This window comes from Equus quagga, chromosome 19, assembly GCF_021613505.1.
Source record: "Equus quagga isolate Etosha38 chromosome 19, UCLA_HA_Equagga_1.0, whole genome shotgun sequence".
Lineage (NCBI taxonomy): Eukaryota > Metazoa > Chordata > Mammalia > Perissodactyla > Equidae > Equus > Equus quagga.
In genome coordinates this window covers 44,944,245-44,969,554 of record NC_060285.1, presented here as the reverse complement: position 1 = coordinate 44,969,554, position 25,310 = coordinate 44,944,245, and the positions used below count along the sequence as shown (strand labels likewise).

The following is a 25,310-nucleotide window of genomic DNA, read 5'->3' as shown; positions in this document are numbered from 1 at the left end:
TAGAGACTTGCAGCATTCCTGTTTATATTCTACAGGATACTGAGCACAGCACCTTACTCAATAAGCATATGTTAAAAGGATAAATTAGTTGAGAACATCTCTCTCTCTCTTCAAAAGTGGTTATTTACCACAAAAGTACACCAATAAAGTAATAAACTATATCCAGGCTGAGTAGTCTTCAAGAATACAAAGTAATTGCTATGCATGCAACTAATTTCTCTTTCTCTGTCATCCAGTTATCACATTAAAGAAGAACCTCCTCTGAACCAGGCACAGGGAACAGGGTACCAAGTCATGGGACGTAGTCATTTCTCTAGAGATGTTTACAGTCTTTGAAACTGACATGCATGCAAATGATTACAATGTAGAGTAAAGGAGCTTTACCTGGGAACTTAGATGAAAAAGATACTCCAAATAGAAAAATTGCTAAATGAGGAATGAATTTAAAAGCATGCTTTTGTGAAATATTCTTTATGAAACTTTAAAAAAATCAGTTAGTATTTTCCATCCTCATATCCCTGAACCTTACTATAGCAAATATAGTGATGGGTTTTCTTGAGCAAGTCTCAAAACGACAAAAATCTTGCAGAAACAGTGTATTTATTTTCCATAAAGCTACTTAGGCTGCCTGACATCCAGTTTGCTTGAATGGGGCTGGAATTTTGAATCACAGGTGAGTATAAGTTACAGTATTGTAAACAATATTTGCTTCGTGGAAAAAAAAATGTTTTAAAGACATGATGAAAGGGGATTCAGTGTTTTCTTTTCATAAAAAGGTTTCTGTTGAGTTATGCCTGTGTCATGGAGTGTGGCCTCTGTTGTAACCCATACACAGTAGGTGCTTAGTGTACACCGGCTGAATGATGACAGTTGGAAGGCCCATCTGTCCAGGAAGTTCTGTGAAATGGGGATTTTTCCCATTTAGCTTTGGAAAGAAAAGGCTAGTTAAATGCAGAAGTGCACATACTACTCCGGAGAATTTAAAATGTTCAAGTGGGCAACACAGACATATGTTCTAAAGGTTAATTAAGTCACACAATATAGTAATTCAGTGATGTTATATAACTTTTAAATATTGGTTATATTTCTAGGTTTTATTTCCTCTTAGCACTTTGCTCCAACTCAACTCAGGCAAGAGAATGAGTACATTCTTTATGATTAGAAGGGACTTTTTGCCATTAGACCATGCTAAATTGATAGTTTTTATAGCCCGACAAGAGACCAAGTCATCATTACCTGGAGGGAACCACTTAAATCATCTGAAGATGGCTATTCTGTTCTGACGGAAAGTTTGAGTTGACAGCTTGAGACACTAAGTCTCAGACCCCGGGTGGCAAGGGTCAGTTTTGCTGTGGAACTGACAGTTTCCCCCCGTGGGGCGGGTGGACTAGATTGGGAAATGTACAGGAGGAGAGCCTGTCAAGGAAATTCAAGGAGCAGAGCTGGTAAATTCTAAAGGGAATTCTAACCTGGTCCCCAGATTGAATCATAAATGCTTATATTTTATGGACTGATACAAGTGTGCAGAAGATAAAAAGGAAGAAGCAAAAGAAAGAGCAAAGAGTGGAGGGTGTGGAAGGAAAATATATCAGAAGAGACATAAAACTCTATAGCTTGTCCAGCTCATCATTTGTTGAGATGTGACTAAGATACCAATTTGGGGAGCTATTTTAGTGATGATTAAAATTTTTTGAGACATTTCTTTAATGGTGATTCATGGAAACTGAGTATTATATTGTATTAAAATTTCACAATTATAGGAAACCATTCTAGTAACAAGCAATGGAAATTCATTCTTCCATCTCTGGACTGGCTGCCCAGTCCAGTCCCAGGCAGGATGAGTCTTATGATTCTCTTATAAAAAAGAGACACCTGGCCAGAAATGCATTATTGGAAGTGTGAATTTGTAATGAGCATGAAATGGGATATGTAGTCATAAAGGGATTTTTCCCCCTACAACCAGGCTGTCTTTTATATTTAAACTTTTGCTGCTTGCAACCCACTACTTTGTAGTTAAAATAATTTGGTGCGGATTGAAATATCTTCTTGAAGGCTTATTTGTATTTAACATACAAATTTGTGATCATCCAGGCTTAACAATCATTACTTGGAGTGTTTCATATTGATTACATGTGTACCTTTTTGCACTGATATTATTCTACAATATTATAATAATTGTTCTAGGTGAGGTAAACTCTTAAATTAGTATTTTCTTCTGTTACTCTAAATATTTGTATCAAACATATATGTTTTACTTGTATATGGATATATGGCTACATCCAGGCTCTAAAATAAATAGACAGGAAATAAAAATAAGTAGCTTGTTGTAATACTGATAGCTCACATTCATATCATGGTTACTATTTTTCACACCTAGTCTGAACTGCCTTGCATATATTAATTTGTTTAAGTTTCAGAACAACCACGTTAAATTGGTACTATTTTTTCCTACACTTTACAAGTAAAAACAGTGAGGAACAGGGAACGTTAAGTAATTTCCCTGAGTAAACATGGCGAGTGGCAGAGGCAGGATTTGAATTCCAGCAGGCTGACTGCTCTGTGCTCCCTGCTCCCCACTTCTAGAGCTAACTTGTTCTTAGGTGGAGCCGGGGTAAGGGAAGTAGCTATGTTACTCCAGAGCTATATTTTAATATGATTGTTTGTTTATTAACATGAGTATCCCTTTCTTACTAGACTAGAAGCTTGTAGGTAGAGAAACCATGTTTTATTCACTTTGTCATATACAGTGCTCAATAACATTTTTATTAGCCCTGAATTACAGCTTATTATTGCCCTGAGATAGCCTATCCAGGATACCTCTATTTTGAAGTCATTGGTTTTATATACACAAAAATTTTAGATTCACAAAACGAAGAATGCAATTGTGACCTGTAAGTGAATTATTGTGCTCATGATTCTCTTATTTCTTAACTATTTTTAAGAATAAAATAGCATCAACAAAGTAGACTATTTTTGATTTATATAGGATAGCTTTAGAATCATGTTACTTGGTTGAAATTCTTTTCTTTTTTTCTTTTTTTTTAAATGCTCCTCTCTACAGGGTGCTGCTTTGATTAGAATGCTGGCTAATTTTATGGGCCATTCAGTATTTCAGAGGGGTTTGCAAGTAAGTAAAATGCTTTCTATTTTGTCTTACATTTTTCCTTGTCAATATATTTATTTTAAAGATATTTCACAGCTTGGGAAATTGCTAATACAAAATCACTGAATTTGATGGAAAAATTTAAGATGGATGAGTAAGGTCAGCAATGTCCTTCCATCTGACAAATGAAAGTGGTAGAGAGGACACTTGCTGTATCTACCAATACGGCTCAAACTATTACACAATTTAGAATCAGTTGTTTAATATGCATTTTTAAATTGAAGAAATTTTCAAATATGTAAGATTCTAAATAATCTTTTTAAGATTTTCTGAAAGCTTACTTACCTTTTTTCCATTTAAAAGTTTATATAAAGTGAAGACAAATTATGTTAGCCTTACTAAAATTATATCTTTGAGAAAATCTTAATGCTGTTTTTCAGATATGTTTTTATGTTGTTGTTGTTTTATTGTTGGTGTACATAAGTTGTTATTTGTTCCAAATAATATTTATATGTCTTTTTAAATTAGAAAATACAACATTTTAAATAAAATAAAAAATAAAGTGTTTTATAATATTGCATTTAGAGTATGAAGTATGGAATCTAAGAGTGAATTCTTAGAAAAGAAAGATTCTTTAGCTCTCTAAAGCAAACACAAATATAGAAAAATAGAATTTTTTTTTCATTGAATCTGTTGGAGTAAATCATGTTACTAGCGGCTGTGATTGATGAATTATTTATGCTGCATTCTGCTACTTAGAAGTGTCCTTTAAAGTAAATTGATGTTCACCTGAAATACAATTATACTAAGACAGAGAGAGCAATCAATCTTATCTGTTCTTAGTAAGCTTTTCATCTTGAAATTTAAATGAACTACATATGGGATCAGGTCATATTTTAGTAGTATAAGTCTATTTTTATACAAAATAAACTAAAAGATAAAATACAAAGCAAGAGTTAAACATATGACAAAGCTATATATACTTAACACAACAAAGGAAAAAATAGCAATTTCTTGAAGAACACTTTCCCTTAGAAAATATTTTTACAGATTTGTTCCAGCAGGCGTTGAAATTTACTTTAATCAGCTCTTTCCATTAGGGACATCTTCAGAATAGCTGAATTCCATTAAACCTATTTGCTGAGTGCTAAAGTCTCTATTCTGATCACACAGTTGGGAAAATCTTTTTTCTTAAGGAGTGCCCTCCATGAATATCAACTGTCTGGAGGAATGTCCTTTCTTATCCCCTCTCCTTTGTTTTTCCTCATTGAAGTTGTAGCATGACAGTTCCAGAAAATATCTAAGCTTTCAAAGGGCAACACAAATTGAATTTGATTACCTGGTGGCAAGTTGATATGAAATCATTTTCTGTATACAATTTTTATTGTTTTTCCTCATCTGTGTGTATGGATTTGCTCAGCAGATTGAATAACTATAGTTATATTATTTGGAAAGGATTATTGTTTGGCAACATTTTTCTTTATCTTGTGCTTTCTATAGTATGCAAAATATATCAAGTTTTAGTACACCCTTTTCTACTGACTCACTCTGTTCTGTTTTATCTGACCCAGTTAGCATGCACCCTCTGAGTCCCATTATATTAAACTTTCATTGGAAGCTTGTGTTAACGTGTGCCTAGATGCTCTGATACTTGATTTGGTTAATTTTCAACTGAGGGACTCTATGTTTGTCAACATTGCATTTCATTTGCCTGGTGACATGTCATTGATCAGATAGATCTGTATCCTTCAGTACTTGGCTTGCAGCGTTATTTAGACTCATCATTCAAACTGATTTAGTGGATCATCAGCAGTTTGGATTAGTTTACAGTAGATCCCTCCATCTAGGTGATAAATTATCATTTCTTGTGCTTGAAGATGTATGGGATACATTTTGGAAATGACCTCCCGAACAGACACTTCATGTCATGGTGCTGAGTGGTCACAGAGTTGATATTAATATATTTCCCTTCCACAAGGCTCTGGGGAGTCTTGCTTTACATGTTGTTGAAAGAGCTAATCTGCAGAGGCAGTGCTTACCTCTGCTGGAAGTCGATTAACTGTTTTTGCATCGCCATGGCTGTTTCTATGCTACCAATGGAAGTTTACATTTGCAGACAGACCCAGGGTCAGATTTACGGGTGTAGGCAATCCCAAATTGCAAATAGTATGTTTTTCATATATTTTTTTCTCCCTTTCTTCCTCCTCCTTCTCATCCTCTTTCTTTTCTTCCTTTTTGTTCTTTTCCTGTTTTCCCTAAGGATTGGCACCTGAGCTAACAACTCTTGCCAATGTGCTTTCCTTTTCTTTTTTTCTTTCTGCTTTTTCTCCCCAAAGTGCCCCGGTACATAATTGTATATTTTAGTTGTGGGTCCTTCTAGTTGTGGCATGTGGGACGGCACCTCAGGGTCGCGTGGTGAGCGGTGCCATGTCACCGCCCAGGATCCAAACAGGGGAAACTCCGGGCAGGCCGGCAAAGCAGACTGCGCGAACTTAACCACTCAGCCACGGGGCCAGCCCCTCTTTTTGTTCTTCTTTATTTTATTACTTGAACTTTAGCCCTCCTGTTCCACTCAGGAACACTATTATAATGGTGTTTTTTCTAAAATTTGTGTTCTTTTACAATTTTTATATCTTAAGCTCTTTTGGGAACAATGCGAACATTCTTTACAAATACAATCACAAATATATAAAACACAAAATATACTATATAATATGAATAAATATAAAAGAATAAAAATATAAATAGCTATAAAATAAATGATAAATATAATATTTTACATATTAAATATAATAGAAATAATGTAGAAAGTTAGTAGGTTAATGGGAAGTTTCTGGGTCAGTTCAGATGTTCATATTTAGCTTACAAAGTATCTGAGTATCGATTCAACTTTTGCAATATTTTGTATTTGGAAAATGTATTTTGTTACAACTCACACATATATTCCTCAGTAGGAAGGCACTGTAGAGACTTTTTGAGAAAACTTTTGTTCCTAATAGCATCGAATCCATGTGCCCTGCTATTGGAAAGTCTTGTAAACAGTTTCATACCGAATAATGACAACTTTCCTTGACCCAGTCTTCTTGAGTTTTTTGGTCTAATTCCCTCATTTCTTGAATTTTGTCTGATGCTTAAATGGTTCAATCTTGCATCATTTTTAAGTAAATTGCCTCAGAACTTCTTTTTGTAAGTATTATATATGTTCATGAAAACTAAATCCTGGCTACCATTAAGAAGTCAGCTTCCTTTTCGACGTTAAGCAGAAAGTGAAAGTGAAAGCAAAGCCAGCTTGTCCCGTGTTGGATTATGTATGCCACTTGTAAATACTATATTTTTAAAACATAGAAATGTTTACATTTTGGCAAACTCTTCATATCTACTGTTTTACATAATCCATTTCTCAAAATAATAATTGGCATGTTTGGGGAAGCATGAGGAAATGCAATGAGTAGGGAGAAATGAGTCTCATTTCTGTTTCTAATTAATGGTGGGCTTTCTAGGAGTCACCAAACCTTTTTGGCCTCTGACTTTATAGTTATAAGGTGCAGGAGTTGGACTAAATACTCTCCAAGATTTTTTTCATCTCTCCGATTATCTGAATCTGATTTATTTAATGCATTTTACTAGTTAGACAATTTGGGTTTGATACTTTAATTTGGGACAGCTGTTTTAATTTGATGGGAAAATTTGTAAACTAAATGTGCAAAAGTGAGTGACTCCCTGGGCCTGAATCTTCACTTAATCATCTGAGTATAAGACTATATACCACTTTCCGTAACTGTAGTCAGACCAACCAGCATTTGTTGTCACATAGATTTTTTGCTGGTACTGTGTTCCTCTTTGCCAGTATTAAAAAACAACTAGTATTTTTTTTCTCTTGGTTGCCTTTCACGTTTTGTTACACTTTCACATTTTGCTCTGGGTACTGTATGTGTCTGTGGTTAAGCTGCAGTCGTCTTAGATGTCGTTTTCTGAGGACTTAAGTTTTTGAAATTGCTTGGTTGGTTTCATTGTATGCGCTGTCTTTTCTAAGGTCAGGATTCCCACCTGTGTTCTTGGAATCAGCTGGAGTGACTCTGCTTGTGGGTCTGATGCTCTGAAGCGCATTGGATGTTGGTCTTGAGGAGAGTCAGCATCTCCCTTGATAAGCCTCATTAATGGGGATTTGCACAAGGGATAACTAACTTTTTCAGAGACAAAGAAGAGCTTCTTTTGATCCCAAAGGAGGCTCAGCGGAACTGAGGCTTCAAGGTCCCCATTCCAATTCTCAGTGTCCCACGCTTGCTCCGTCAAGACCTAATTTTCACATGAGAGACCTAATAACCCCATGAAATGTACCTGAGTTTTAATTTGACCACACGGAACTTCAAGCCACAGTCTGCTCTTCAGTCGTAGTGGTTCTAAGGCTACAAGAGCCACAAGACTCCTCCAGCACAGTCGTGGAAGAGCTCTGACTCCGGGCTATAGCTGCTGCTGAGAATTTAAAACACTGAGCTTATACCCTTCTTGTCATCTCTCCAGTCTAGTCAGAAATAGCCATTATCCTCAGACTTTGTAATTCTCCATTCTACCATAACGTTCTGTTGAAATAATTATTTGTTTCCCATGGCCTATTCCTCAACTTAGACAACTGTGGGAGATAATTTAAGAAACTCTTTTGACCCTAAAACCATGGATTACCAGGATCTTATTACCCATGATCAGTAATATTACCTCATTTAAATCTAATAAAGACAGGCAAACAATTGTAGATTCTCATCTTTGCGGGTCTGTTTCCTGGAACGTGCTGCTCCTGGTATGTAATACAGTAGCAAAACCAAAACTGTTCTAGGTATTCAAACAGAACGGGATTTAGCACAGAGTATATGAATTTTCTAAAACTGTTGGGAGGGTTAGAGGAGTAAAGGTCAGGAAAGCCACTGCTAGACTTTAGGAAATCAAGACACTTAGTATCTCAAAGAACTGATACCACATTCTCAGCTGCCCACAATACACCCGGAGGCCACTGGTAGTACCCTCCCTCTCCCTGCGCCAAAGCGCACGTGTGTGCTCACTGCTGCTTGAGCAGTGATAACCCTCCCTGTCTTGTGCCTTCCATAGCTCTTATGTGTGCCTTTCAGGCAGAGCTTAAACTTGGACCTAACCAGCAAAAGATTCCAGGAAATGTAGCTTCCAGGCTTCCAGCCCATGCAATGCACAAGAGTGTACCACATAGCGGGAGTGGCGATGAATTGCTAATAGATAGTCTGACACACTTAATCTATAAATTTCCTCTTTCTATTGATTAAATATTATTTGTATTATTTTCGTAGGTAGTCTTGTTAACATATGGAGATTTAAAAAATATTAACTCTTTTATTTATCTCTTCTTTGATATTTGTATTAAGACCTTATGGGGCCAGCCCGGTGGCGCAGTGGTTAAGTTCGCACATTCCCCTTCTGGGCAACCCGGGGTTCGCGGGTTCAGATGCCTGGTGTGGACATGGCGCTGCTTGCCAAAAGCCATGCTGTGGTAGGCGTCCCACGTATAAAATAGAGGAAGTTGGGCATGGATGTTAGCTCAGGGCCAGTCTTCCTCAGCAAAAAGAGGAAGATTGGCAGTAGTTAGCTCAGGGCTAATCGTCCTCAAAAAAAACCACCTTGTGATACTTCCGTAGCTCCAGCAGTGTTTTAAACTGATTTCAGTAATTTTGTGAGGATATGTGATGGGAGGAATTAGGACAGTCGATGGCCGTCATCCCCTTCCTTCATGGCTATAGTGCGGTTGCCTGTGTTCTGTAATCCTCAGGTTCCTCTTGGAATGGTTGACTTAGTTATGTCAGGGTGAATCAGTACCAGTAAAACTTCATTTTTGTCTAAGTTTTTTTAATTTCTAAAGTTATTACTCTTCTAAAATAAGGAACTGGAGAAAAGATGAGAACTTACTAGTGTGAATAATTGTTTTGCTTTTTTATTAACTTGAGAATTTCAAATTTTTGGTTTGTATAATTACAGCCGTTGGCTCCTCATTCTACCTTCCTCACCTCCAGCCGGGCCAGTCATCCTGGGATTTGGTAAATGCGGCACAAAAAATCTAAGGAGCCATTTGCCTGAATTGCGTTTAATTTAAGATAAACTATCCATAGGACACCTAGACAGTAAGCTTATGTGTTTCCCCAGCCCAAGATTTTCTCCTAGCAATGATGACTCCGAAAACAGCTGCAGGACACTCTCTATAGGGCCTTAGAGTCAGTGGGAATGCAGTTGGCAGGCCAGCAGGAACCATTAACTCCCCCTTGCATACAGGCTCAAGTGGCACTTTTTATATAGAATGTAAGCCTTACCTTTATCACCTCATCTTTGTCTGTGGCGTAAACAATCTCCACATTCCTTCCCAGGTCATCCTGTAAGAAGAAGCTAGCAAGATCTCTCAGGGGCTCCAGGTCTGTTTAACATTACGCTATTTGAATGCGGTATTCTCATTATTATGTCACAGCAAAAGCAGAGTCCTTACTGGCAGGACACCAGAGTGGAGTACATGCAGCGTAGCCTTATTTCTATTCTTTCTTCCTCTTGGACAATCTTCAATGCCCCATGTTGTCATTGACTTTCCTTTCCTATGTGGTTCCTGGAATAGAAATATACTGCAATTTTGCCCTCATTTTTTTCTATCTCTCTAGAAGTTCTTGGTGATTTTACACATCCCTTGAAATCTTCCTTGCCCCTGTGAATAAATGCTTCCTTTGAATTCCACCTTCAATAAAAACTATCCATTCTATAGAATTTTTCAGCGATTCTTACGACTTTCGTTTCCTAGGGTTCTTACTGTTTAAGTGCATATACATTCATTTTTTCCCATATGTAGCAATGCTTATACATAAGAACAATAAATTACGATCTACTTTTTTTCCTTTTTCAGTAAGGAAGATTAGCCCTGAGCTAACATCTGTGCCAGTCTTCCTCTACTTTGTATGTGGGATGCCTCCACAGTGTGGCTGCTGAGTGGAGCAGGTCCACTCCCACGATCTGAACCAGGGCTGCCCAAGTAGAGCGTGCAGAACTTTAAACATTTGGCCATGGGACTGGCCCCAGGGTCTACTTCTTTTACATTGCTTTTATAATTTACTTTGTTTCTATAGTTCAAGTCCTGATTCTGCATAAGTATTGTAGACTTATTTTTAAAGTAAGTAGTTCAGGTAGTGATTCTTTTAGATAGAACTTTTTTTACATGACTTTGACCTTTCTTATTTCATTTTTACTTGTTTTAATCTCCCTAGTTACATTTTTTTCCTGATTTTTTCTGGAAATAAAAGAATAAAGCTATAATTATGAAATCTTCAGATAACATTGACTGGCTCAGTAGCTATTAAAAAATAATTAGTACATAGTACTATTGCTTTTTCTTTTCAAACAAAACAATATTGTTTTAATGATTTCAGCCTAACGGTACCATTCTTCATGTTGTTATGAGCCAATACCAGGGAATTGAAATTATGAAGAAAGATCATTGTTAAGCTTGATATAAAGTCAAACCCTGAAATCCTTGTTAGAAAGTGTCACCTGCTTTCTTGACCAGTGAGGGTAATTCAATAGCATCTAGAATATGGTTGAATAAAGAAAGATTTCTCTTGATTAGTATTTAACTGCTCTTTTCCATAAGGTAAGCTATAACAAGATGTTTGGCTCCAATTATCAGGGTGGAAATTGCTTATGCAAATCAATGTAAGGCAATGAGGTGTGGATAAAAAGCAAAAGGGAAATATCATTATTATTGGTTTGTGCTCATAAAACTCTGATAGCCTGAAGGTAATGACAGGCAGAAAGCCGTAGGGGTTATTAGTAGCAACAACATACTCAATAGCTTGTGTTCCAATGAGAGGTTATATGTTAACATGTGTACACGGAATTTTTATTTGATAATTGCAGGCTCATATTTGTGAGAGAATGCATGCTTCCTTGCATATAGGTTTTTAGATAAATGAAAAGTCAGAAAATAATAAAGGAACAGAGACAATATGTCAAAGTTAATTTCCTTTCTGAAGAGGTAGTATTGTGTTTTCATCCAGACGGTAGCTGAATCATGCTTAATCTAAAATGAATGACCATAGACAGTTTTTGCTCAAATTTCTCCATGTTTCATTTAAATCACTATGCAGTTTTAGATATGTTAAAGACAAAAAGGTTAACATTTCATAATAATTTGTTATGATCACTCAATATCATAGGACAATAATGTTATCATTGCTAGTGTTTAGTCATTGTCTTTGACCTAATTAGCATTTAATATATTAAGGACTTAATTACATGGCTAAAATTAATGAGCGTTTTATAGAGAAAAAACCATCCATTTTCAGGAAACATTCCGTGGATTTGTGAATCAAGAATATTATCTCTAATAAAAAAACTGCTTTTAAAAATTAACACTGGCTATTCATATTTCTTGTGAATATGACTTCTATTTATTAGTTTCAATTAATTTTTTCTATACAGCTACTGATTGAATTCTTGCCGTTTTGCTTCTGAATTAAATGTTGTTAACTGATGACTGTGACTATATAGCATTAACTAAAAACCTTTATTATTAAAGACATACATCTCTAGTTAGTCATCCTGCAGGCATTCACCCAGCTCAACGGAGGCCTTATAAATTTATTTTTATTGGTTTTCTTTACCTGTTAAGGGCTCAAGATTTATTATACATTTTAGCTACTAGAGTTTGTGCTATAAGATAATGATTTTGAAAACTTTATTTAAAATGTATCTGTGAAACTATTAGACCCATTTGGTTGATGGGTGAATATATTGTATGTTGGTGTGTGTGCTGTGTCCCGATCTGTAGACACGCCCTCTCTTGGGTGCACCTATCTGTAAACAGTCTCTCACTGGTTGTGTGGATACTGCCATTCGGTTAGATTGCTAGTTTAGAAATACGATAAATTTGCCTTAGAGGTGTTTTTCTCTAACGTATTTGGCTCTTGCATCAGCAGTTTTCTTTCTTTTTCTTTTTAAATTTATTTTTCCTCTTATTTTATGTTCTCCTTTCAGAACATTCATGCAATAGCCTAGAACTGCATATTTGGCAATGTTGCAAGTTTTGATGCTAAAAAAGCCATCCTAGGTTGGGAGGATTTTTTTCCTTGTTAGTCATATTTTCATAGCTGCCTGATGATTGTATGATGTAGTTTAATAGTAGTAATATGGCATAGTTGTACCATAATATATTTAGTTTTTTCCTTGTTTGTAAATACCTGGATTGCTTTCCAATTTTCGTTAAACAACACTATAATGATCTTTAAATTATCGATTTTCCCTTTATATTTTGATTGTCTCTTCATATACATTTCTGAAAGCATATTATCAGTTTTTGTTTCAAAATTTCAAGCCAATATATAATTGTAGAAATAAAATTTGAAAGTTCTTTTTTTATAACACAATAAGCAAATAGCATTGGGTTTTATAAATTTCTTACCAATTTAGTAAGTAAAAAGTTACCCAATTGCTATTCCAGTATATATATTTTAATTGCAAATGAGGTTGAAAAATTTTTATATATTCTCTTACATTTCACTCTTTTCACTTATTCTTTTATGACATATTTATCCATGTGTTTTACCCATTTAAAAATTGAAGTTTTACTCTCTTTTTCATGACTTGGTATAAATGGTTGTAAAATAAAAATAATAAACCCTAATGTATTTATTATTAATTCTTTTTTTCCTTGTGATAGCTAAATGTCAAAATTATTGTTATAAAGAGCCATGTTATACATTAGTGGCTTAAGAGGACTGCTGTAAAGATCTATCCTAAGTGATATATTTGGAACCTGTTTTCCTGAAGTTTCAAACGTTTTCAGAACTGTGTTTTGACCCTGCTGTGTCTCTGTCTATGGCAGAGAGGGCTCCACATGAATCTGACACATGAAAAGATGGTCATGTCCATTTGTCATGCTGCATCTTATTTCCTTTCGCAATCAGACTCTTATATTCACCTTTTCTCTTCTGCTCAAGAGCTCTCCCTGTGGTTATTTTGCAGATCATTTTTTCCCCTTAAGAGCAATAACTGACTTTAGTATTAAAATCTTTTTTTAATGCTTTGTGTTAGTAAAACCAAAATTGTGATTTCTATTCCTGCACCAGCTCTACTTAGTTTTGTGTCTGCAGTCCATGTTTATCACCCATCATCAGACATGTTCAGTTATTCATTTATTCCACAGATACTTATTACAGACCTACTGTATGTCAGACACCATGATAAGTACCACGTTTCAGGGCATGCTGCCTGTAGCAGATAGGGCCCTGGATCTCCTGAATCATAATAGGCTAAGACTGACACTAAATAGGAAAAAAGCGAATACATATATATTTACTAAATGTGATAAATACTAGGAAGGAAAAAGTAGGATGCTGGGATAAAACATATGGGTGGTTGGGTTGGGCATCTTTAGACTGGATGTTCAGGAAATCCTTCTTGAGAAGAAGACATTTATACAGAGGTCTGAAGGATGAGAAAGAGTTGGTGGAAGGGGGAGATCATTCCAGGAAGAGCAAAGAGCTTATGCAAATGGCTGAGGCAAAGAACTGAGCATGTCCAAGGAAAAGACAGAAACTGGTGTGATGAGCAGAGTTAGGAAGGACAAGAGATGAGATGGGAGAGGAGAGCAGGAGCGACTCATGTAGTGCCCATGCAGACTGTGCTGAGAAGGTTGGATTTTATTCTGAGTGTAGAGGGATGCTAGCAAATGGTTTTAAATTGGGATATGACATGGTTCTGTTTCTATTTAAAAGTTACCTGGCTACTTGTAGTAACACACTGGAAATGGGGCAGTCAGCATACCAAGAGAGGAATCCGGTAATAAAATTAGGAAGATATTTTAATATCTAGGTGAGAGATGATGGAGACTTAAATAGTCAGTAGACATACAGAGACATGGATGGGTTCAAAACGTTTTTTGAAGATAGAATTAAATGGACCAGGGATAGAGTGGATGAAGAGTTTGGTGCGAGAGGTGGGGAAGAGAAGGTACCTAAGAATGATTCTGAGGTTTCCGGGCTGTAGCCCTGCGCCCAAACCCTGAAGGGCTGTAACAGTTGGAGGTTGAGGGAAGAGGAGGAGCCAGCAAAAGAGACTGAGATGGAACAGCTGGAGCGGCAGGCAGAATGCCAAGAAAAAAGCTTATTTATAGAATAAGAAAGTGATCAACGAGGTTAAATGCAACTGGGAGGTGGTGTAGGATAAAGACTAATAACTATTCCTTTTGGTTTCTTGCAAATTTATTGGTTTCAGTGGAATAGGTTGAGGAGTGAAGGAGAAATGTCTAAGTGGAGACAGTATATGTAGAATAAAATTTAAAGAAATTTTCCGAGGAGGGAAACAGAAAAACAGGGTAGGTAATTAGAGGGAGACAAGGGCTAAGGAAGGGTTTGGTTTAGTTTTGTTTGTTTTTTAAAGATGGGAGATGGTTGTCTAGTTGTAGGCCAGTAGAGAAGAAGTCAGGAGAGGAGGAGTTTGCTAATGGTAGAGAAGTAAGAAATAACTGGGACACTGGTCCTTGAGAAAGTGAAAGGACTGCTTTTTATAGGTTGTATACTTCTACTAACTTTGGGGATTTGGAAATGGAAAATGAGGGAAATCCTTTCAGATGAATTCTATTTTTTCAGTGTTTTTTGAGGCAAGGTCAGTAGCTGAAAGTGAGGTAATGCTGAGTGGTAGAGAGGTTTGAAGACTGAAGATTGGGAAGAGTAGGAAGGCACAGCTGCCTGGCAGTACCAAGTGCCTATTTGAGTTTGTGGTTATGAATTTATAAGAAAACTAAACTGCTCAGTTGCAAGATTTTCTCCTGTGACACTCAGCTGCATGAGTATGGGTTTTAAGAAGGAAATACTTGGATTCATCCAGGATTAGGGTTTTTGCCAGGTAGTATAACTGAAAGAGAGCTGCAAAGGAGCTGAGGCTGCTTGCCAGGAATTAAGATGAACTGTGAAATACAAACTGGATAATCAGGGAAACAAAAATAGGAAGGATATGATAGACAAATACCCGCTATAAATAATGATAGCAGTAAACAATATATTAGCAAGTGTAGATGATTTTAACACCGAATAAAAGAAATCCCCCGTGCTTCTGAGCATGTGGGAAATTTAATCTGTCCCATTGAATTCCTTTCATGTCATCTCCTTTAATATGAGAATGTTCCAGGGAGCTTTATCACTCCAGAACAGATGATGAAGAATTCTCTGGTTGCATTCCCACTGATGCGCAGTTGTATTGGTTTCCTGGAGTGGGTTGATGAGTAAACGGAAAGAAGTGAGGGATGTTGCTTGAGCATTTGGTGTATGTCTTGAGCGTTTGGTGTATGTCTTGTCCAAACCTTGCCATTCTAGTCACCTGAACATTAGTGTCTTTGCTGCTGTAGTGCCATCTTAAGTCTGAGCGTCCCTGTTCCATGAGCCACCCATCAGTGGTCTTGTCACCTCAGTGGAGCTCTGTGCCCCACAACTTGCAGAAACTTCCAAGTCCCTTTCTTTTTCCAGACTTGGAGAGAAGTTTTCCAAGCCTTCCTCAAGTCTAAAGAAGCTTTGGTTTTAATTTTTTTCTTGTGTTTTTACTTTTAAAGAGCTAAAAAAAAATTTCCTCCAAATACCTTCCTCCTTCAAGTTAGTCCGTATAATTTCCCATCCTTGGGTCTCTAGAACATTTTGGCTTCTCTTGGAGGTAAAGTTGAAGAAGATGTTTACTCTAGACTTTTTTTCCTTTGAGCTTGCTCTTAAAGTAACTAAAGTTTCTTGGTTCTTTGTGTGGCAGGCATTTTTCTAAGTGTTTTACTTGTTTTATTCATTTTCTGGGCACACTCTTCTTGGGTAAGGACTGTATTATCTCCTTTTTTCAGGTGAAGAAATTAAAGTTTAGAGAAAATAGATACCTTGCCCAAGATCACATGGCTGGTAAAGTTTGGCCGGAATTCTTATTTAGTTTTCCTGAATGTGCACACCACTTCTTTCTCAACTGAGTTACATTTTCTTCTCAACTTGTCCCCAGCCCCAGGGGCTGAGCAAGAAAAGGAGTGGAAGTCAGGAACTCCATGCATGTGGCCCGCACTCAGGAGGCATCTTGATTTACAAAGGCAGTGTATTTTTACCAGCCAGGATATATTATCTATTTTGTGAACTTGTAGTGGTTAAATCCCTTTACCAGGGCATTCGGAAAAAGCAGTTCACAAACTTCAGGTTGACCAGTAGGTTCATTTTATGTCTCAGTAATATAGCAGGCAGCAGCAGAAGTGAGGGCGGGGCTCTCTGGGCCCCAGGCCCCCCGTAGACTTCCATCACTCTATTTCACTGACAGGTGCCGGACCATGTCAGGTTGTTCTGGGATGGAGCACAAATTCAACAGTGGCAATATTGCAACTCTGGGGATACGCCTGCATGGTGAGGCATTGACAGCGTGATCTATAATTACTAAATAAGAGAAATTTGAAAGCAGAACTGATGTGGGAATATGCTATTGTCTATAATTTAAAACAAACAAACAAAAACCTTTCATGTGCTAGCAGGTTGTTTTGATTTAAAATTTTCTGATTTTCTGCTATATTTAGCAAGCTCTCAAAAAAGTACACTGATTTTACAAAATTTACACTCATTAGGTAGAGTAATGGATTTTTTAAATATGTAGAATGCCTTTTTGTTCCTCGAGAAATATCTGAATATTCCTATGTCTAAGTAAGCAACTTCTAAACTTCTAAAGGTAAATTTAGCATAAACATCCATTTAGAAAATCAAAATCAAAATGGCATGCAAACCACATTGTAACCGACTTTTCAACTAGTGTTCTATCTATTCAAATAACTTTCTTTTTTTGAATTTCACCTCCTTTTTTACTGTGTCTGGTGGCCAGAAACTGCTGTACCTCGAAAAGTTGGTAATGGTTCCTATTTTACTGGAAACGTTATAATTTAATAACAAAGTTTTAATAATTCTTTATACCTTTTCATCCTTCGTTCCTATCTAATAGAATTAAAATGTAAACATTCTTTTGTTTTGATAATGCTTTGCTACTCACCTTTACTCAATCTCATAATGTCCAATCAGGCTCCAATATTAACCAAATAATATCTTGATCTGTAGTCTAGTCTTCTTGTGTTTCAGTTGGTCATCTATCACTGTTTTTGTCTCCTTGCCTCTGTTCTCAAGGTCAGGGAGTGTGGAAACATCCTCTGAAGTGTGTGGGCCAGGCTTCTCCGGGGTTTTATCCCACCCTGTGTGACCCTGCTGTGAGCTGGCAGCTTTTCCTCTGCTTTGCTGCTGTCGTGGATCCCTTTCAGATCACCTTGCTCTAGTGATGCCCACACATACCAACAGGGATGTGCAGAGCGTGTGGTTCCCACTTTAAAGCCCCTGCTCTACAGCCTTGTTCACAACACGTTTTGCATAGTCTCTTTTGTTGTTGTTCTCAGTCTGTGTGCACTCCTGTCTGTGGAACTCTCATGCCTTTTTCTCCAACTTCTTGTCTGCCTCTTTTCTTTGAGTGATCATCAGTTCTCTCTCCCTACACCTCCTATTCATAGCACAATGCAAGCCTAGTAGACTTACTAAGTGGAACTGGGGGTCCTTTGTTTTTCATTTTGTGTAAGTTGTAAGAGAGAGAGTTTCTACTTTTTTCCTGAGGTTACCAAGAAAATTTAAGATGTCCTTCTTTGTTTTGTTTATATGACCCATTCGTGTTGTATCAGTCAGAGTTTTGGGTTAAAAGAAACAGAAACTGACTGGCTAAATTAAGCAGAAAGGAATTTATTGCAAGGATGTGGGGATAGCCCTTGGAATCATTGGGAAGGCTGGACAATCAGACTAACAAAACAGATAATAGAAATTAAGGGAGACTCAGAAATTAAGAAACCTGGCCACGGTCATGCTACGGGAGCTGCTGGTCTCAGTTGCTGTCATTAGTGTGGTTCTCACCGCACTCTCAGTGTCACTGTCACAGGGAATAATCTTTCCACCATTCCTGCCTCTTTGCATTGATCCTGTAGGATTCAGTCCTGAGGTGAGGTATCGCTTCTCTGAGGCCAGGGCACACAGCCTTGTTTTGGCTGCAAAGGGAGAATAGAGGGCGAGTATTTAGCATTTTATCCCTTCCATTTCAAGCGGGAGGCAGAGCCCTCACCTTCCTCCAAGATGACATGATGAGTTACTGCCACCACGTAAAAGTGAGATTTGAATGCTGGCAAGCCAAAAGAATGACAAATGCCCACTACAGATTTTTGGAGGTACAATTATTCTTAGTAGAAAGCAACACTATTTCAACCTTTTTGTCACATAGTCAGGAAAATCAATGCCGAAATTTACCTGGCGTTTCCCAGACCAGGCTCACAAGTAGAAGGGATCTTACTTCCCAGGGTCACTGAAGCCCAGACTCCCATCCTTCGTCTCACTGGAGAAAGCACTTTTGGTGGTCTACCCACAGGATAGTCTACTCTTCTTTCTTACCAACCCAATTCTGCTTTATTCAGACTCTCACCTCTTCTGTACAACCATATGCCTCGCAGCACCCGGTCCTGTCTTGTGCAGTCCTGACCCAGTGCTCCCTGAAGCCTCACCATGGGCTTCGGCAGAGCACACATGGCAGTCTGACAAGTGAGGAAGGGGAGGCTCCATGCGGGATTTGAAGGGAAGCTTTCCTAATCCTTAAGAGAGGTTCTCAGGGAGAAATTCAGTCTCTTTTCTCTGTGCCGTGTCATGTCTGAAGGTGATGCTTGGGATGACTGCAACCATCCACCCCACATCTGGAGATGAAGCCAAAAGTTACATAAACGTGGGGCCAAAAGAATTCCGGAGGAAAGGAACTGGGGCTCCGTCCTAACTTCTTATAATAGGACAGAATCAATCCTGTCATTAGAAGGGCCTTCTAGGGTTGATTTCTTGTTATCTGAGCTAAGCACATATAAACCAGTCCGTCCCACTTTGGTTTTTATCAAGCTATCCCTCCATGTCCTGAAGAATAAACCATGTACAGTTGATCCTCTGTTTTCACAGTGCTGAAGGACTCATTAATGGGAGAGCAACGATACCATAATTAGTTCCACGTGAATCTTAAGAGAGAATAGTGCTTTACTTCCTCAGCTCACATTTAACTTTTCCCCATGTCTTTATTAGTCCCATTGGCCTTTATTCGTGAAACATTGTGGACCGTGTCACTTGTTAGCAAAGAAAGTACAACAAAAAATTCTCCAGCCCAATAGTTCACAGTCTTTTGGTGATATCATATGCAATTGCATATATCAATGCAAGATATGCAAGATGTTTGATCTGACAAATATGCACTGAAATAACAAATTATTTCCCATATTAGTGTTTAAATATTACATTTTTGGGAACCTGATGGATACAAGAAATCTCTCTTTACTGCATTGTCAGTTGTACAGAAAGGCCTATTGCATAAGGAAAGTCAGAAATCACACAAATCTATTGAGCATTTCCTGTGTTCCATAGACGCGTAGGGTACATAGATGCTGGGTGAAGCGCGGTCAACGGGAACAACAGGGTCCTTATTCTTATGGAGTTTACAGACTATATGGGCAGTCAGACTAACAAACAGGCAATTATAACACAGCGTCATAAATGCTCTTATATGGTGAAACGTGTGAAAATATAAGAGGCGTACTTAACTCAGAATTAGGAAGTGGGTGGGGTGGGTTCCTGGAAGAAATGCATCAAACTTGAGTCCTCGATACTGGATTGAAGTAGGCAAAGGAGAAAAGAATATGTAGAGACCTGCATGTGCAAAGAACTAGAAAAGGGAGAAAATATGTATTGGGCATCTGCAGAAAGAGAAAGTGGCTAAGTTCGGGTGGGAAGCACCAGATGGGATTGGAAAGGTACAGAGGTACCAGACCACAAGGGACACTTTTAAGTTACATTAGGGTGTTTGGACTATATTCTGAGTGTAGTGGGGATTTGTGTGTACCTTTGATGAAGGGCATTCTGGCTGCATGATAGAGATGGGTTGGAAAGAGACAGAGCAGAAGCAGTACCAGTAGTAGCCATCCAGGCAAGATACTGTAGAGCGGCCGTCAAACAGGTAAAAGGGGGAGGGATCTTGGAGGAATACTTAGGACGTGAATCGTTACCTGAATGTGTTGGAAAGGGAGAGAGAGGCATTAGAGATGACTCCTTGGCTGAGGTGGACAGAAGGGTTCACTGGGGAAGGGCTGCCAAGAGGAACTAATATGGGCGAGGACAGTGAGTTCAGGTTTGAACATGACTCTTAGTTATCTGTAAGGTATCTCGTGGATACTGGATTTGGGTCAGCAGTTGTGTGCGCAGGTATGGGGTTTGGACATGGGCTGGAGTCTCCGAGTTCCAATTGTTTTCATGTGCTGGATTCTTTATTATTGTTAATGATGCTTTTCCTTGTATAACTCAGTGTTCCAATGTGTAGCCTGAAATGCTTAAAAAACTATGGCTTCAGATGTCTAGAGAATAGTTACTGTGTACTAGGCACTCTTCATTCTTCTAACACTGTGAAGATATTACATCAATTATTCCTCAGAAAAACTACACAACAGGTACTTTTATTAACCCCATTTTATGGATGTGAAGGGAGGCACAAAGAAGTTAAGCAACCGGCCAAAGATCATAAAGCTCAGGAGCACTAGAGCTGTATTTGAACAAAGACAGTCAGACTCCCATTCCTGCACTTTATGTATCAGAATATACTTTCCTTAATACACTTTTAACTTTTAACCAGTGTATAGTGTCAGTTTTGTCCCTTAAGAATGTTTGAGTGGTCATCTTTGTTTTATTCTTTTCAACAACTCTACTATTTTTGAAATACTTTGGAGAACCACAATTCTTTTTACAGGTAATGTTAAATCATGCTTCTACTTTATATCATAATGTCAAATCTACTGCTAATTGACTTCCATACACATAAATATAAATTTCCATTTCAGATTCATGACTCCAGTTCTTTCCGTATTCATTGACTTGTAGGTTTGAAAGGGACTTGAAATCTTCTTCTTCAATTGCATATCCAACGTTTGACTTCATCTTGTCAAGTGGTTATTGTACCAAAACTTCTATAGTCTCAGTCACAGAACCTCCCTATGTAAATCACAGCTCAGTCTTCTCAATTGTTCTCAGTAACCTTTTCTCCACCACTGTTTTGCCCGCATCTGGAAAGCAACCTGGCACATGCAAAATGCACCATACATTTTGTGCAATGAATCAAGAAATAAATGATTGGTTATCAAGAAACCATGCTCACTATTCTTTAAATTTCTTTGAAATTCTACAAAGACAAAGCAAAACTGCTTTAATTCAAAATAGGTCTATTTTTTGTACAAGAGGAAGGCTAAAATAACTAAGGACAAGACTTGGGGGGTTTTTTGGGAAACAAGAGTTGACATATGTAGAATTCGATAACACCTGAAAATTTGGACTGCTGGGGGTCCAGGAAGACATGCTGTCTACCCTGAATACAGAGGCAGGCAAGTTGGAGCTGCTTCCTAAGCCTGGATAACTACCACTTCAGGCAGTTGAATTTCAGGCAGTTCAAATTCTTGAAATGTAAATTTGAACTTTATTCTTAATTGAGGAGGGAACCAAGAGCTCAAGTTGATGATCAATATTGGGCCAAAGTCAGCTCGTAGATGAATAGTTGGATTTTTATGCTCTGTCTGTGAAAAGAAACCCGTAGTTCTGTATTGGACTTGTCAAGTCCATGTGGTAGTCCTTTGTTGCCTCTTTTGGCTTATCCTAGCAGCACTATCCCAAACAGAACCCAGGAATAAATAGTTCTAATTTTAATACTTTTTATTATAGCAACACTAAATAAAATTTAAATTTATTTTCCATACTCCCATTGTTCCCAAATTTATTCCAGTGTTTAAAAAAAAGCATAAAAGATAATTCTGACAATTAACTCTGAAATAAATTTATTTAAATCCTGCCCCCTGGGTTCTAAGTAAAACTGCCTCACATGGTATGTTCAAAGCCAAAATTGGGGTTTAGATTTTTTATTCAGGGTTGCGTTTTTTCAATAAAGTTATTCATAACACCTGATGACCATGATGAATTTGTGGTTGTTAAGTTAGCTTTGGGCACTGCATCTCTAGGAATCTGATTAAGTGGGAGTTGCGATTTGCTGTGCTCTGAGTTGCCAACAAAGCTGAATCTGTCATAGGTGCTACAATTTGTATTTCAGAAAATTTGCTTCCCCGACTTTAATTATCCCCAAAGTATTCCACTCTACATAAAGTACTGACAGGAGTCAGCAAATTTTTTTTTTCAGTTTCAGTACTGTGATGTAAATTAGGATTTGTCTACTACCTACATGTTGTAGAGATGACGGAATTTCAAATGAAGGAGGGCACCCTCTGTTTTACAGTATAAAACACTATTTTCCACTCATTTTTCACTTTGGATTAAAAAAAATAATACCAAGCAGCCATAACTAAATAACATTCACAGTGACATAAACCATGCTTCTTAGAAGGGATCAGGCGTGAATCAGATGGAAAGGGTGTAGGTTTAATTACTAATGATTGAAAAGGACAAGTCCTAAGTTCAAAGATATTAAATAAACTTGTGAGTGACTTTTTCTTGTTAACTATTATCATGTGTTTTAAACTCATGATATAAGTATGTGTCGTTCCGTATTAGGCAGCCCGTCCTTCGCAGGGAGCCGAGGGGACTGGGCAGGTGGTGGAGATGGTTGTCACTCTGGGCAGAGCAGTCCCTCTTCACATCAGCATGTGCCAGTCAGGGTTTTGTGTTTTTTCCCATAAAACAAAATATTTGTTTTCAACACTTCAACATAAGAACCTGATGGAAAAATTTCCTCTGAATATTTCATTGCAGAGCCAGTTCCTTCAAAATTGACCTAGCGTGGCTTGCTAATTAGAGGAAGACCTTTGACCCTGGAAATTCATAAAAAGTCATTATGGCTACAAATTTTTTTTAACAGATTAATATTGTTTGATGTCTTAATTAAGGAATATGCTATAGTAAATCTCTGAAATATTTTAAAATGAGATTCTTCATCTTTTTGCATGTCTTTCTCTTGGTATTAATGCAATTCCAACAAATGGAAATGGTTAATTGAATTGAGAAATAAATATGTTCACTGGTAATTGCTTAGCCTTTGAATTGTAATTACAATTTTGTGTTCTTTGCAGGATTATTTAACCATTCATAAGTATGGCAATGCCGCCAGAAACGATCTCTGGAATGCACTATCAGAGGTAAGGCAGAGGAAGCTGGAATGTCAAACCTTTTCTTGAATATTTGAATTGAGTTTATAAAACATTCATAACTTTTATTGACACTGACTGTTTTTTCTTTTTATATTTCCATTTTCCTCGTGTTGCTTTCTTGTTTTATTTTAGATACATTATAAAGATAAGGGGATTTAAAATTACTTAAACTTCAAATGGTAGTAAAGCTACCATTTCAAACATGACAGTACTTCTGAAATATAATTTTAATATGGTGTAAGATATTCATGTTAAAGAGAAAAATATTGGCATTTTAAAGAATTTTTTTGTGTGTGAATAACAAAAATTTAAATTTGATAGTAGACGTACTTGGGATACTTAATGATGCTGCACGTACTTGCTTTAACAATAAAATGTGTTTTATCTTCCATGAGGTAAAAACTTTAATGTTAGTAAAGCTTTCATTTCTATATATATGCATGAAGTTTAACTTAAGGCAAGAAGATCAATTTTACTAACACATTATAAGAGCTTCACTGATTTTAAGTGTTTTCATATTTAGGTAAATCATAAAGTAAAAATGAAAATGGTTTAATGCTAATTATGTTTATAATTCATGTTTATAAAACTAATTTATACAATTTTGGTTATAAAGGCTTTAAAAAGGAATGGGAAATATGTAAATATACAAGAAGTAATGGATCAGTGGACACTCCAGATGGGTTATCCTGTTATCACCATCTTGGGAAATACAACAGCAGAAAACAGAATAATAATTACCCAACAACATTTTATTTATGACATCAGTGCTAAAACTAAAGCACTTGAACTTCAAAATAACAGGTACAACACACTTTGCTACATGAAAAAATTGCTATTATTTTTATTTTCACTTTGCATTTTAATATTTAAAAAGCATTGATAACATAATTCTAAAGTGTTGTAAGTGAAATAGAGTTTTCGTTTCTTTATTTAAATATGAGATTTTCAGTTTGATTCCTCTTTACTTCCACTTCTAGATGTTTTAACCATCAAGATGACAGTTCATCAAAGTTATTTTGCTTAGGAAGACAGAATTTAAATTATCATGGTGATTTAAAAAAATAATATGGTTTTTTTACTTTTCTCTGTAAACGTTTGTTGAAATAAATTCAAGAAAGTTAAGATGCATTGAGGTGAATTAAATGGAATTGAGCAAACTGAGATTTATTAACAAATGCGAACAGAAAGTAGCAATCCAGAAAGGCTAATTAAAACAAACAAAAACCCCCACAACTAGACTCAATAATGTCAGAGCCAAAGGAACTCAAACTAGATTCGTTTAAAATGATCTAAGTATTAATGCTTCTTAGTATCAACGTATGTTCTCTTCCCTCAGTTTTAGTGTTTAAAACCACTGACCAGACAACATACATAGAATTTTGATTTGTTGATACTTTAACTTTCTTTTGAAACTCTTATTGAATTACTGGTAATTCAGAACCTAGTGTTTCCTTCTTTTACTTCATGATTTTTACAGTCCTGTGTCTGATTAAAGGCTGAGCCAGGGAAAGAGAGCAGAACGCCTATCAGTCAGTCTCTTTTTTTTTACGAGGTGCCCTAATAGGAGGTAGGGAGCAGAGAACGCGGGGGATAGAGGTTACAATTAATTAATAAAGTGAGAGGTCTGGATCAGGTTGGTCATGGTGTCTCCCAATACCTTGGAAAATTAGGAGTCATCCAACAGCATCTAGGAGATCTGGAATGCACACTAGGTTTACTTTGTTATCTCCAGGAGGAACAGAAATCCTTCCCAAGTAGACTAACTCCAAGACTGGCTATAGGAAGAAGTCACTGAGAAGTTCATGAGTGCTTTCTGGTGACTAAATGTGGAACCTGATTTAGGAAAGCATTGTCTTAAATCTCCTACTCGATAAATATGTTGGCCCTCAACAGATTGCCCCTTGCATTCTAACTGGACCTGTGGAATATGGTTTTACCCTGCCACACGGTCAGGCTCTGACTCTGTCAGTGCTTCTT

The 25,310-nt window shown here is 37.1% G+C and overlaps 1 protein-coding gene across 3 annotated transcripts in view; it reads left to right on the top strand.

Annotated features, from left to right (window-relative positions):
* TRHDE (thyrotropin releasing hormone degrading enzyme) overlaps positions 1-25,310 on the top strand; it is a 358,131-nt gene that overhangs the window by 252,755 nt on the left and 80,066 nt on the right. For 2 of the 3 annotated variants that reach the window (XM_046646028.1, XM_046646030.1), the window contains exons 7-9: positions 3,062-3,127; positions 23,253-23,318; positions 23,947-24,134. In XM_046646028.1, the coding sequence (XP_046501984.1) occupies positions 3,062-3,127; positions 23,253-23,318; positions 23,947-24,134 (320 nt within the window). The remainder of the gene's footprint in view (positions 1-3,061; positions 3,128-23,252; positions 23,319-23,946; positions 24,135-25,310) is intronic. The other variant, XM_046646029.1, reaches the window with a different exon arrangement.